This window comes from Hemicordylus capensis, chromosome 1 (genome assembly GCF_027244095.1).
Source record: "Hemicordylus capensis ecotype Gifberg chromosome 1, rHemCap1.1.pri, whole genome shotgun sequence".
Taxonomy (NCBI): Eukaryota; Metazoa; Chordata; class Lepidosauria; order Squamata; family Cordylidae; genus Hemicordylus; species Hemicordylus capensis.
The window spans coordinates 33,806,340-33,820,104 of NC_069657.1; the positions used below are offsets into that span (position 1 = coordinate 33,806,340).

A 13,765-nucleotide genomic window follows, 5' to 3' on the forward strand; every position below is an offset into this window, starting at 1 on the left:
TATTTGCTTTCAAGATACAGATTAAGGCAGCAGTCAGACCAGGGGCGTAGCTAGGGGTGAGGGGGCCTGTGTTCACCCCTCTCCCCAGCAACCCCTCGGAGTGAGGGAGATAATGAAGAAAATAGTGCGGGGTGGAGCTGGGGGGCCTGGTTCTTTGAACCTATCCATTCAATTATAGCTACACCCACTGAAATTAACGAGGCTCCAGTTAGTCAGGACTAACTTATCTCAATGGTGCTTACTCATGAGTAACTAGTCTAGATTGATGCCCATAACTCATAATGTCATTTTATTAAAGTATTTAAATTTAGTTCTAACTAGTTCAATCCACATTTTTTCTCGGCATTGGTTCAGCTTTAGTTTGGTACCTTGTGTTTACAAAAGCTCCTCCATTAGAAATGCACTGTGCAAAAAGAAGAAATTAAATAAGAACTACACCTATCCTACTGCCTTTAGCTGCTTTGATCTCTCCATGGGTCCTTCCAGATGGCAATAAATTCTGTTGTTCCAAGCCTGCGTTTACTCACCCTTCAAACCCTCCTGAAGGCTTGCGTCATCCTTCACAGTGTGAAATCATGCTGTGTTCAAACAAAGAGCAGGGTCTTCCAGGTTTTTTTGTAGTGCCACCTGCCTCTTGCATTCTATGAAGAACTACTATTTGCCAAAAAAGTAGCTATCAGTTCTTCACAGAAGGCAAGAGCTGGCCAGCAGGGGGCACTGCAAAAAAAACAAACAGGCCCTGCTCTGAGTCTAGAGCAAATCAGTGCTGTGAAGAAGAACACAAGGCTGCAGGAGGATGAGTAAACTCACACTTAGAACAGCAGAATGTATTGCCATCTGGAAGAAACCCAAATCTCTATGTTGCATCCTCACCCTCTTCCTTTGCCAGAAGTTATAAAGAGAAAGCAACTCAAGGGGGAGGGTGGAATCTACCTGGAAAATTCAAAGAATAAAATCTGCAAAGTTGCAAAAAAGAAAAATAATTTAGTTCTGTGACAAAGATGATTCTATGCATTTGGAGTCTTTTCTTCCTTTCCTCTTTCAAGGTGGAAAAACTAGGAGGAAAGAAGGACTTCAAAGCTGCAGACTTCTCAGCTTAGTAAAAGACATAATTTAAAGAAGTGAGGTTAAGGGCTTTGTCAAATGCCCTTAACACTGCAGAGGGCAGGTACAATTAAGAAAAACCAAGAGCTGCAATGAGCATGCCTAGTCTGGCGGAGCATGCTCTGGGTCCAGATGGAAATTAAGGGGCCCTTGAATGGAGTGAGAGCCGCTGCTCCTAGGGTGGGTCTCACATCACAAAGGTCACATACAAAATCTCTGCAAACGTGGTCTGAGCAGTTTCCACGGTTCCAGACCACACCAGCAGGAACTGCCACATGGGATGGCTGTCACAAATGAGGTACATCTTGCAAGTAAAACAAGGAAAAGTCAGAGACATTGGGCATTGAGACTAGCATTCCTCTTGTGGAGCTGGGGAAAGGAAAGGGCAATTTTTGCCTATCCGCCCCCTCCCTCTGCTGCCCTCAATGTCCCCTGAAAATATGTCCCTACGAAATGGAGGACCTTCAGGGACATATTTTCAGGAGGAGTTTGGGGTTTCCAAAGGGAAGGGGGGGGGGAAATGGATGAAAATCACCCCTCCTCCCTATGTGCAAGTGGCATGTACTTCGTCAAGCAGAATGGATACTGCCCAAGAAGCCTCAAGAGCTCGATTTCTTCAGTAATAAAGTGCGAAGTCGAATACCGTGTTTTTTCATTCTGCAGGCTTTCCAACGCTTCAGTCCGTGAGTTCAGAAGCTGATCGGCTTCCTGTAATCGCACCTTCAGGACAGCCAACTGGGAATCCTTGGCAGCGGCAGCCTCTGTCAGATCATCCACTTGAGCCTGGAGTTCTCGAACAAGCCTGTCGTTGTTTGAGTTATCAGCATTCCACTTTTCAACCCTCGCCCGGGCATTGCTTAATTCTGCAACGTTCAAGTCAGCAACTGTTAGCATGATGGACAAGGCTGGCATATTCACAGGCTGCTTTTCAAACATGGGCTGTGTGAAATCCCCCCCCCCCGCATTGTTTGCTTTGAGCATTATGCTGCGTTGTGTCTACATCAGCACTGACCCTGGTGAACACAAACTTCCCTTGTGAAGCTTGCAAATGCACTGCAGTCCTGGTAGCAGACTCTGGTTAGGAGGGCCATCTTGGATCACATTCACCACGGTTAGTTAGCACGGGTGCAGAATGTAATGCTCTACCATGGTCAAAGCACAACAAGGAAGTTGGGGGGGGTGTGATTCGTGCAACAAAGCAGGGGAGAAGCACACAAACCAATGGCACGTTTCCTACCTCCTAACCCTCCTTATAGAACATGGGGAACATTCCATCTGCACCACAGAATCATAGCTGTGTTGCAAAAGACATGCTTCATCTCTGGTATTTCCAGTTAAAAGATCTCAGGGAGAAGGGCTAGTGACCTCTGCTCCAGATATTGGAGAGCTGTGGCCTGTCAGAATAGACCAATGTTCTTTGCTGCAAGGCCCAAAGGTGGCCCCCATCAACCCTAAGTGTGGCTCCCTGTCCAATTGTTTATTGGGCAGATGTGTGAGCTTTCAGTCAAAGCCGAATACTCTGCACAGCCCCGCTGGCACCATACGGAGACCACCGATCTCACTGTTCAGTGTAGTGCCCTGTGATGTGGGGGCGGGGAACACTGGTCCCGCTCATTTTTCTCATCTCTGTGCAGAATGAATTTTGTTCTGGGTGGCAGAATCAAGGCACTGTGTGCACACAGGCATTCAGAGCGGGGCTTTCTCCTACCTTGGCTGGCTGCTGCTCCAGTTCGGTTTTGCGATGTGCGAATAAGCTTAGTGACTTGTCTAAGGCCACTTACTGAATTTGTGGCCGAGGGGAGATTTAAACTGGGGACTTCACAGATCACACTCTCAGTCATAGCTCATACTCTCAGCTAACACACAATGGGCAACATCCAGACTATGTTACTCGTGACCAAGACCCACTGAAATCAATGGAACTGAAGTTAGTCCTGTCTCATTTATTTCAATGGGGCTTACACATGACCAACAGTCTGGATCAGTGTCCCCTCTAACAGCAATTCTCAGATGCTGTTGACTACAACTCCCAGAAACCCCAGCTGCAATGGATCTTGTTTGGGGATTATGGGAGTTGTAGTCAACAACATCTGGGAATCCCTTTTAGATGGAATCTTGGTCTGGATCCTTCCCTACGTTAACCAAAGCAATCTTCAGAGTTGTCAGCAACGTCTCACGGTTTACAAACTCTACCTGTTTGGGTTTCTTTGGCTCGCTGAATCAATGACGCCATTTCTTGATTTAAGGACTGCACTTCATTCCGCAAGAGCTGATTCTCAAGGCGAAGGTTAGACAACTCATGCGATTTGCTGTCATTAGGCGTGAGGCTGGGGTTAGCTTCTGCACTCTCTGGAGAATCTTTTTTAGCATCCACATCAGTCTCTAGTCCAGAACTGGAACTATCTGGAGTATCTGTACAAAGAGAGATTCACATATAATCAAGCACAGCTTTTTGCTGGCCTACATTCTACAATTAATATACAGCTCTCTACTGTAGTAATAAGGAGCAGCAGATATCTCTTTTTTAAAAAAATGTCCTTAATCCAAGCAATTCCTACAATTACTCATTATTTCATAGTCCTCTGAATCCATAACATATAACATTTCATACATACACAGACCTAATAGCTTTGATATTTTAAAAAGATAAGAGAAAGGCAACAGTCAAGTCTGCACAATATGGGATTCCCAAAGCCCAAATGAAACCTCCAGAGACTCAATAAGCCTCTGGTATTTGCTAACTGCCCAGGCCTGTAAAAAACAGGTAAATAAGTATATGGGAATACGTATGGGCAGGCAGCTGAGAGAAGCACCTTAGAGGTTCCCATACTGAGTTAGTGGGTTCTATTAATCTTGGTGAGCACAGGAACACAGCACATAATTAATCTCTGGAATTCTTTGCCACCGGGATGTGGTGATGGCCACTAGCTTGGATGGCTTTCAAAGGAACAGACAAATTCGTGGAGGACAGGTCTATTAATGGTTACTAGTCTGGTGGCTGTGGGCCACCTCCAGCCTCAGAGGCACGATGCCTCGCAATACTAATTGCAGGAGAGCAACAGCAGGAGAGAGGGCATGCCCTCACCTCCTGCTTGTGGGCTTCCCAGCGGCATCTGCTGGGCCACTGTGGGAAACAGGAAGCTGAGCCAGATAGGTCTTGGGCCTGATCCAGGAGGGCTGTTCTTATGTTCTAACACCACAGTGCTGAGAAAATGAATATATTTTTTCTGCAGCCAGAGAAGTTGTTCAGAACAGCTTTACACGTACACTTTTGTGCTTCTTTCCTGCCACCCCACCACCACCACCGCCCAAGTGACGCTCTCTACCATGTGCATAAATAAAATGGGTTATCACATCTGCTTTTACCAATACAGGTCTCACAATACAAAATGGGTTTCCACTGCACTGGGAAAAGAAAGACCCATTATCCTGCTTTCATATGTGGGCCTCTGCATGGCGAGAAGCTTCATTCAGACAGCCGGGGGCGGGGCCATACAGTAAGCATGAAAAACTGCACTCCTAGAATATGTATGCATAAACAGATAACAGAGGCAGCCCAATCGTAAGGCAAGGTGAGGTGGCAAGGTGAGGTAGCCATCTCAGGTGACAGATGTTGGGCATAGTTAGGTGCAACAAAATAAAAGACAGAGAGATTTGACCCATCTGCCTGGGAGGACCTTCTGCTCAACAAAATGAGTGGGAGCTACAAGAGAGAGCAGTTCCTGTTCATAACAATGAGACCCAAACAGGAGAAGGTCTCAGTGGACTGTGCCCCACATTAATGAGTAGGTGGGGCATTTGGATGCTCCATCTCAGCCACTAAAACATCTTCGGCTAACCTCAAAGCCACTTTAAACATAAGTTCCAAACTTCACATGACATGACATTTTGGGCCAGCCACAATTTGCACTAATATGGAGAGAATCTCCTTCCCACAGCAAAAAGATGCCCGCTATTAAGAGCTACGACTGGGCTGACTACGAAACCCACATATGGATTTAGAATTATTTGTGAAGTCCAGTGACTCATTGATGCCAAGTAGCCAAATATTTAAAGTCTTGTCATGCTACGAAACAGCAGGGCATGTAGAATGCACTCCCAGCAGAAATCCGCAATCTTAATTCTTTATTGACCTTCAGGAGAGCCCTTAAAACCTATCTGTTTGGCCTGGCCTTCCAGGGTTGTAATAAGTTTTAATTGTTTTAATGCTCTAACCTGGCTTTCAAGGTTTTATTGTTCTTATTGTTTAATTGTTTTTTTAAGATGTTTTAATTGTTAATTGGTGTTTATATTTATATTTCTGTTTTAATTACTGTTGGTTTTAATGGTTTCTGTTTTAATTGTAAACTGCCCTGAACCTTTTCAGAAGGGCGGTATGAAAATCAAATAAATAAATAAATAAATAAATAATGCATCATATACAGCTAGCATCAGACCAGGATCCAATGCTGTTAAACAGGATAATCAAGAATGCCCTTTGCATCCAACCGTTTCCGTTTTTTAACAAATATATACAATCTGTCATGCTTCTCATAGAACCTGGTACTATTGCAGCCTAACGGTTTAAAATAATCTAATAAATCCAGATTTGGTATTTAATCTCTGTTGAATGGCTGCAAGAAGCTTCCAGATTTCTACCATGAGAGGCAAGAATACAAGTTTTGTTTAATGGCCTGCCATTCTGCTGGAGAAAAACTGTTGGAGAGCATTTTATTATTATCAAACAGAGCAATTTATGTATCTTACTGTTTGTGAGTTGTTTTGAGAACTTATTTACTAATAAATGTATACACACACACACACACACACACAATATAGGGATATGTTACTTGCCTTGGCTCATATAAGTAAGGTGGGTTGCTCATGAATAAAACAGAAAGCAAATTTGTGACCAGTTATAAATATTCTAAGCTCTTAGAAGAAGTAATCCCCTGTATTACCCACTGAAAATAAAGTCTCCAGCATTTTCACAGAAAACCAAAAGTAGATTTGCCTTCTGTTTCAATAATTGCAGAACAACTATCTATAAGGGTGCAACCAGACAGATAAATTACTTATTTAAGTGCAGCCAATCTCTGTGGTACACAAGACAAAATGCCTCAGCCCGCACAACCCACAATCAGTCCATACTGCCACAGGCTATGCAGTCTATATGGCTGGCTTCCAAGTCTGATGGAGTGAGGGGAAAGGAGAAGGAGGACATTCCCAGGGCAAAATGCCCTGACTTCTTCTCTTCCCCCACCCCCCGGACACTTCACGTTCTCAGTTATAGAAACATAGGAAGCTACCATATATCAAGTCAGACCATTGGTCTATCAAGCTCAGTATTGTCTTCACAGACTGGCAACAGCTTCTCCAAGGTTGCAGGCAGGAATCTCTCTCAGCCCTATCTTGGAGAAGCCAGGGAGGGAACTTGAAACCTTCTGCTCTTCCCAGAGTGGCTCCATTCCCTAAGGGGAATACCTTACAGTGCTCACACATCGTCTCCCATTCATATGCAACCAGGGTGGACCCTGCTTAGCTAAGGGGACAAGTCATGCTTGCTACCACAAGACCAGCTCTCCTCTCCCTAACTACACTACAGTTCTAGAACTGGAGCTTAGGAGGCTGCTGTCTGAATGGGCTGGTTTTGATGTCAAAGAACCACAGTTAAAGCTGGGCTTCATGAAACTTCTCTGAGTCTTTGGGAGTGTGGGCATCCACTTCTGCTTTAGGTTAAATTAATCCAAGAACAGTTATGTCCAAACCTACTGAACTTGTATTATTCGAGCCTAATTATTTCCAAAAAAAGCCTAGATCTGTAGCTTACTTTAAACCTTGGGTACAGATCTTGACTTGTTTGAAGTAAGTAGACTAGAATAAATCAAGATTAGTTGGGTTGGATGTCACAACCCATCTTGGTTTACTTTAACCTAGAGTGGAGGTGAACACTCATGCAGGCATGGGATAGGAAAGCACACAGTCCCAAGGCACAGAGCCCAGCTTCAACTGAGGCTCCATGGGACATCTGAACCAGTCCACTGCCTTACAAACAGTGCTTGAATTATGGGGTAAAGGGGGAGGGCTTAATGAAATCAACTGGCCCCACACTGGACTGCTCCCAGTTTTAGTCAAATCATGTATTTTGTTTTTAGAAGCTAAAGATGTAGGCACAAAAGGCAAGGCTCCTTCTACAGCCAAATTACTCCAGTAATTCAAGCAACTCAGTTGTAGCACTGGGGAACCGCCTTGGGATTGTTTTGATGAAAGGCGGTATACACATTTAACAATAAATAAATACTGAACTTGAGGAGCCAGGTATCAAAAGACAATCAGACTCCATCTAAAAATCTCCAGATCTAGAAGTTTCCAAAAATCACCCAGCAGCTGGAATCAAAATTTGGAGATAGCCCAACTCATACACTTATGTACGTGCATAACACTGCTTTAGTCTGAATTTAACCAAATAATCATAATAATGAGGCTCTGATCCTCTCAACAACATCACGTTCGAAGACATTCCTCAACATCTGTAGTTATGCTTAGCTACCGTTGTCCTGAGTCCGAATGGAAACATCTTCCCCAGTTTTGACACTTTGCGAACTCGCTGACACTGAGCTAATGCTTGAAGTCCGAGAGTGATTTTGCGCCACGGCTGCTCGGCTTTTCTCCCTCTTAAGGTCCATTCTTCCATTCGGTTCCTTCTCAGAGCTATTGAGAAAGTCAAACAGGAGTTCGTCATTGGGTTCCGACTTTTTCCTTCTCACAAACTGGGAAGATGGCCTGGATGTGGAAACCGCTTCCGCAGAAGAGGACATTTCCATGGATGTCCTGGATGCAGCTTTAACATTTGCAGTTCCGGCTAGGATTGTGGCCTTCTGATGTTTAATGTTATCTGCTGCCGAAGAGATGAAACTTGATTTAGAGGACACCTGATATTGCTGCTCTCTGGTCTGCTGGTGCAGCGTGGGGAACTCACTGACAGCATCTAAGTGGCTATTGCTATAGGTTACATTTCCTGCATTCTCTTTCTTGCTTAAAGCAGTTGCAGCTCCTTGGTCTACTCGGTTGAGAAGGTCCTCTGCCTTTCCAGCAAGCTCAGAAAACCACGACATTGTGGAAGTCAGACAATATGGAATTAAAAAATCAAGTGTTCACCCTGGGGAACAAAAGATACAACAGTAGATCAGGGAGATGTGGACCAAATGTCAAGTATGTTATCACTTAAAGTCTATTTATTATAGCTATGCAGATGAGGCTGTCCCACCACTCTATAAATCAGATCTGAAATCCAAAAATACAAGAACCTCTTTCAGTCTCACACACAAAAAAATCAATTCACGTGCCAAGGGTGATTGCGAGGAGCTCCAAAAGGATCTCTCCAAACTGGGGAGTAGGCAACAAAATGGCAAATGCAGCTCAATGTAAGCAAGTGTAAAGTGATGCATGTTGGGCCAAAAAAAAACCAACTTCACATACCGTATTTTACGGACTATAAGACGCTACAGAATATAAGACGCACCTTAATTTTAATCCAGTTTTTCAGAGTTTTAACATATTAAACTGTTAAAACATATAAGACGCTCCTGAATTTTGGCGGATATTTTTCAAGGAAAAAAGTGAGTCTTATAGTCCATAAAATACGGTATATGTTGATGGGATCTGAGCTGTCAGTGAATGACCAGGAGAGGGATCTTGGGGTTGTGGTGGACAGCTGGCTAAAAGTGTCTACTCCATGTGCAGCAGCTGTGAAAAAGGCCAATTCAATGCTTCGACTCATTAGGAGGGGGTTTGAAAATAAAACTGCTAATATTATAATGCCCTTATACAAAACTACAGTATGGTGTGGACACATTTGGAGTACTGCGTACAGTTCTGGTCACCATATCTTAAAAAGGAAATTGTATACTGCCCTGAGCTGTATACAAAGAAATTTAGGACCAACAAAATTTTCACACAACACCTAATTAACCTATGGAATTCTCTGGCACAAGATGCAGTGACATCCAACAGCCTGGATGGCTTTAAGAGGAGTTTAGATAAATTCATGGAGGTCAGGTCTATCAATGGCTATTAGTCTGAGGGCTACAAGCCATCTCCAGCTTCAGAGGCAAGATGCCTCTGAATACCAGTTGCTGGGGAATAACAGCAGGAGAGAGGGCATGCCCTCAACTCCTCCCTGTGAGCTTCCCAGCAGCATCTGGTGGGCCACTGTGTGAAACAGGAAGCTGGACTAGATGGGATTTCGGCCTCATCCAGCAGGGCTGTTCTTATGTTCTCGGAGATCCAGGGTCAGTCAGTGAAGATACTGAGCTAGGTGGACAAAGGGTCTGACTCAGTATAAGGCAGCTTCCTATGTACTCCTGAGAAAGGTATATTACTGATATGTAACAGTACTAATTACATATTTGTATCTGATAGGTACATTGGAAAAGCAGCAGTAAAGGTGAGCCAAGCTATTTAAAAGTTTCTACAGATATGCTGCCATAGCTATTCAGGTATCATCTGGGTCCCATTCACATTTTTTCCTCTCCAACCAACCAGTTCTACCTTCCTTCAGATATGCACCTGCATCAAGGAATGGAATGTGTAAACTAGATGATCACAGATATGGGCAACATCAAAACTCCAGATTACTACTGCAGTTTCCCCATCCTCTGCTATTTAAACTGCTGCCAACTGAAGCAGTGGTTGCTCCATTCAAATTTTATATTTGGCCAAGTAAATGCCAAATCTATCTGAGGATAGTTGGAACTGATCATGGGGGGAGGGCATATTTCATAACCAGCCCTTCGACATCCATTTACACAGCACAACCAAGTCACATACAACACCTGCATTTTTAAAAACGTCACACCTTGGCAACACTTTGCTTGTCATGCTGAACGATTAACATTGTGTGGGTGAGTTTTCTGGTATACAGGAAGGCTATGTGAAAAGGCGGGGGAAATTCCTGGAAGAACAAGTGGGTGTGTCAGGGGACAGACATATTATTATTATTATTATTATTATTATTATTATTATTATTATTAAAATATTTATACCCCGCCCCTCCAGTGCACTACTGCTCGGGGCAGCTCACAACAATAAGACAGACACAAGAAACAATAAAAGTAATAAAATTAACTAAATTAAACAAACAAAAAAAGTTGTCAGATTAAAAACCACAATCATTATTAGGTTCAAATTAAAGGTTATTTTAAAAGCTAAAAACCGATAATTATAAAAAGCTAAAGAATAAAGCATAAAAATCTTAAGGACTGGGGAAATTACTTGACTAGCAAGCCAGAGGTTGACGGTTTTAATCCCCACTGACATGCTTCCCAGACTATGGTAAACACCTATATCAGGCAGCAGCAATATAGGAGAATGCTGAAAGGCATCATCTCATACTGTGCTGGAGGAGGCAATGGTAACCCTCTCCAGTATTCTACCTAAGACAACCACAGAGCTCTGTGGTAGCCAGGAATCGACACTGACTTGATGGCACACTTTACCTTTACTGGCATATACATGGATGTGCACAAGCTTCTGTCATCAGTCGGTCAAAAATTCTCCACTTCCCTTACCCTCACTGTTTACCTTTTAAAAAGCCATTCCCACCAAACAGATTCACCCTCTGCCAATGACCTTCTTCATGTCCCAGAAATGTATTTAGAATATCCTTCCTTTCCTCTCATACAATCCCTTCTTATCACTTCATAATAAAACTTGTGGATTCTATGAATGGATTAAAATTATTTCAAATAAATAAGTTTCAGGGATGGGAGGTAAGCCCTTGGCAGAGGGCGATCTGATTGGTGGGAATGACTTTTTTAAAAAAGGTAAATAATGCGACCAAGACCAACAACAACATAACAGAGGTAACACATCATACCTAATTTCCGCCACCACTAAATCCAGTCATGTCTACAGAGCCTCCAGCCCCGCTCTACTCCTTTCACTCTCTTACTCTCCTTCCTCCACATAAAGCCGCCTCATTTTCTTGCTGTGCATTAGCTAATATTTCTACGGTGGCAGTAGGGTTGCCACCTTTTCCCCCTGGCTCGGCTCCTGTGCCTTTTACAGCTACATGACAACAAGACATTCAGCAGGCAAAGATCTCAACCCCATTCCGGGAGAAAACTTCACCTGTTCGAGGTCTACCTGTCGTGTATCTGGCAGGACCTCTGTCGGGGGGGGCGGGGGAAGGGCGACATAAATCTGGACGCACATAACACAGGCATGGCACAGTCTCTCTCCGAGCAGCCCCAATTAACATTAGAGCCACAATAGTTGATCATTTGATTTCTGTCCACACCCGCTTTCTTTTCCCCATAACCCCCACCCCATATATTTCCCTCCGGTCCTTTAGGCCTTGGCTTACCCTAAGCCTCTCCTTGTCCTGCCCCTGCCCCAATCTCCGGAGCTCGAAGCCTAGGTCAGGCCAAACATGATAAGAAGAGGAGGAAACAGGTGAATTGCCGAAAGCAGCGGCAGCCGCCGCCAAGCCACTGTCTAAACAGCGCGTCCAGGATCCATCTTCCGGGAGACGTGGCTACTAATCAGTGGGCGCAAGGACCCAGCGGAACCGGGGTCCTACCCTCTGCAAGGCGCTGGCGCAGACCAACACCGGTCCGGTAGTGACGCAAACGCGCACAGCGGAACCACGCGCCTTATCGCGGAAGGAAGCCTTCCAGGAAACGAATCTTTAGAAATAAGATTTTTCCTAGAGTTTTTAGCTCTATGAGAGACATATTGGCACCTCTGGTTTAAAGTTCATCCGGTTTCTCTCACTCCAATTACCAATGCAGAGTTTATAGGGAATTCACCGTAAAGACTCCAGGCGGTATAGCGATGCAATCTGCGCCAGTAGAGAATCATGCCAACAGCGGCTTTCACTGAAAGAGTGAAAGAGTACCATATATCACCGGGGATATATGGTACTCTAGAAGACAGAGATAGGAAAGATCTAGAATGACAGAGAGCTGAAAAACTGAAAGCCTTTCAGTTTTTCAGCTCTCTGTCATTCTAGATCTTTTCTATCTCTGTCTTCTAGAGTACCATATATCCCCGGTTTTACACGGAGTGGTGGTAAACAGAGTGTTGTCTGTATGCAAGTTAAAGGAGCACAATCCGAGTCTATGTTCAGCTTGCTTTGAGTGGGTTTTGAGACGGTGGCAATTTTACTGGATCTTCCTTTTTTTCCAGTTTGTCTCACTTGTGCAGGGTCTGTTTTGCTAAACTGTTTTCCATATGAGTGTGTGCTTATTTCAGATGATTTAGATACATGCAGATCTCCACTGCAATACTACACCTTATGTAAGTGGACAGCAGAACAATTACAAAAGATACAGGAGAGGAAGAAGAGCCATTAGTCAACTGCAGGAAAAACAAGGAACAGTCTTTTAGCAACTTCCAAAATTATTGTGCTCTTGTGGGCCAGAGTCCTTTTCAAATGAATTGATCCTGACAACACTACAACACTATGATGTATTTTATTTATTTATTTGTTACATTTATATCCCGCTCTTCCTCCAAGCAGCCCAGAGCAGTGCACTACATCCTTCAGTTTCTCCTCACAACAACCCTGTGAAGTACGTTAAGCTGAGAGAAAAGTGACTGGCCCAGAGTCACCCAGCTAGTATCATGGCTGAATTAGGACTTGAACTCGGGTCTCCCCAGTCCTAGTCCAGCACTCTAACCACTACACCACGCTGCAAATGAAATCAAGTAGGTGACAATTCTCAAAGCCTTTATTACAGAATTATAAGCTATTCTACCAGTCTCATTGCCTATCTGAAATGAAGTGATCAAAACACATGAGATTCCTTTAGATCCTCCTCCCACCACAATAATCAGTATTGGGTATATTCCAAAGTGTGTGTGTGTGTGATATGTGTGTGTGTAGGTATGTGTATATAAATAAAATAATTATTGTTATTATTACTATTAGAATAACATTGGAATATAGAATTATATTCCAATGTTATTCAAATAGTTAATAATAATAAAACAATAATGATATAACCACTTTCTTTCAGCCTCCCCTACCCAATGTGCAAAGATAGTTCTATGTCACTCAGCCACAATTTTCCTCCTGTACCTCCAGATATGGAGATAAAAACAATTTTGTAAAGCTACATACCAGCCCTGATTTATCAGACTGAGGATGCCTGTAGTCCAGGATCCTATTTGACACTGTAGCTACCACCAAGATGCCTCTGGAAAGCCTGCAAATTGTCCTAAGCTGTTTGCCCTATTCACACACTATGTTCAACACTGGTAAAATCTGCACAGAACATACACCAAAATAGATCTGTATAGTGATACAATTATTTGCATGTTATGTTGAAGAACATAAGTATAGAGGTGCACTTTCTATCTATTCCATGCTTTTGAGAGATCTATATCAAGGTTCACTTTTAAAATAAACGCAGTTACAATCATTCACATGTACATGAGTACAGACATCTGAGGTACAACATGATGTCTGAAAAACACTGTTGCCTCTGCCTCACCACCCCTCTGCACCTGTAATATGGACAATAATATTGGACATTTTGATTCTTCTAGCATAAGAGTTTACAGCTTTAAAAAAATTAACATATTTTATCCACTTCTGAAGACCTGAGTTGGAAAGAGTACAGACTTTGCTTCTATTTTACCTTTGCTTCTACTTTGGGGATGAGGCAGGAAATAC

General features: G+C 43.4%; 1 protein-coding gene across 6 annotated transcripts in view; it reads right to left on the minus strand.

The window, feature by feature from the left end:
• Positions 1 to 13,765, minus strand: part of GOLGA5 (golgin A5) — a 60,473-nt gene that overhangs the window by 40,586 nt on the left and 6,122 nt on the right. For 2 of the 6 annotated variants that reach the window (XM_053268630.1, XM_053268623.1), the window contains exons 2-4: positions 7,634 to 8,242; positions 3,298 to 3,516; positions 1,748 to 1,967 (exon numbers count right to left, since the gene is read on the minus strand). In XM_053268630.1, the coding sequence (XP_053124605.1) occupies positions 1,748 to 1,967; positions 3,298 to 3,516; positions 7,634 to 8,198 (1,004 nt within the window). In that variant the 5' untranslated portion in view covers positions 8,199 to 8,242. Of the gene's footprint in view, positions 1 to 1,747; positions 1,968 to 3,297; positions 3,517 to 7,633; positions 8,243 to 9,940; positions 10,037 to 10,960; positions 11,103 to 11,449; positions 11,703 to 13,765 lie in introns of those variants that run through there. The other 4 variants (XM_053268603.1, XR_008310908.1, XM_053268594.1 and 1 more) reach the window with 4 other exon arrangements.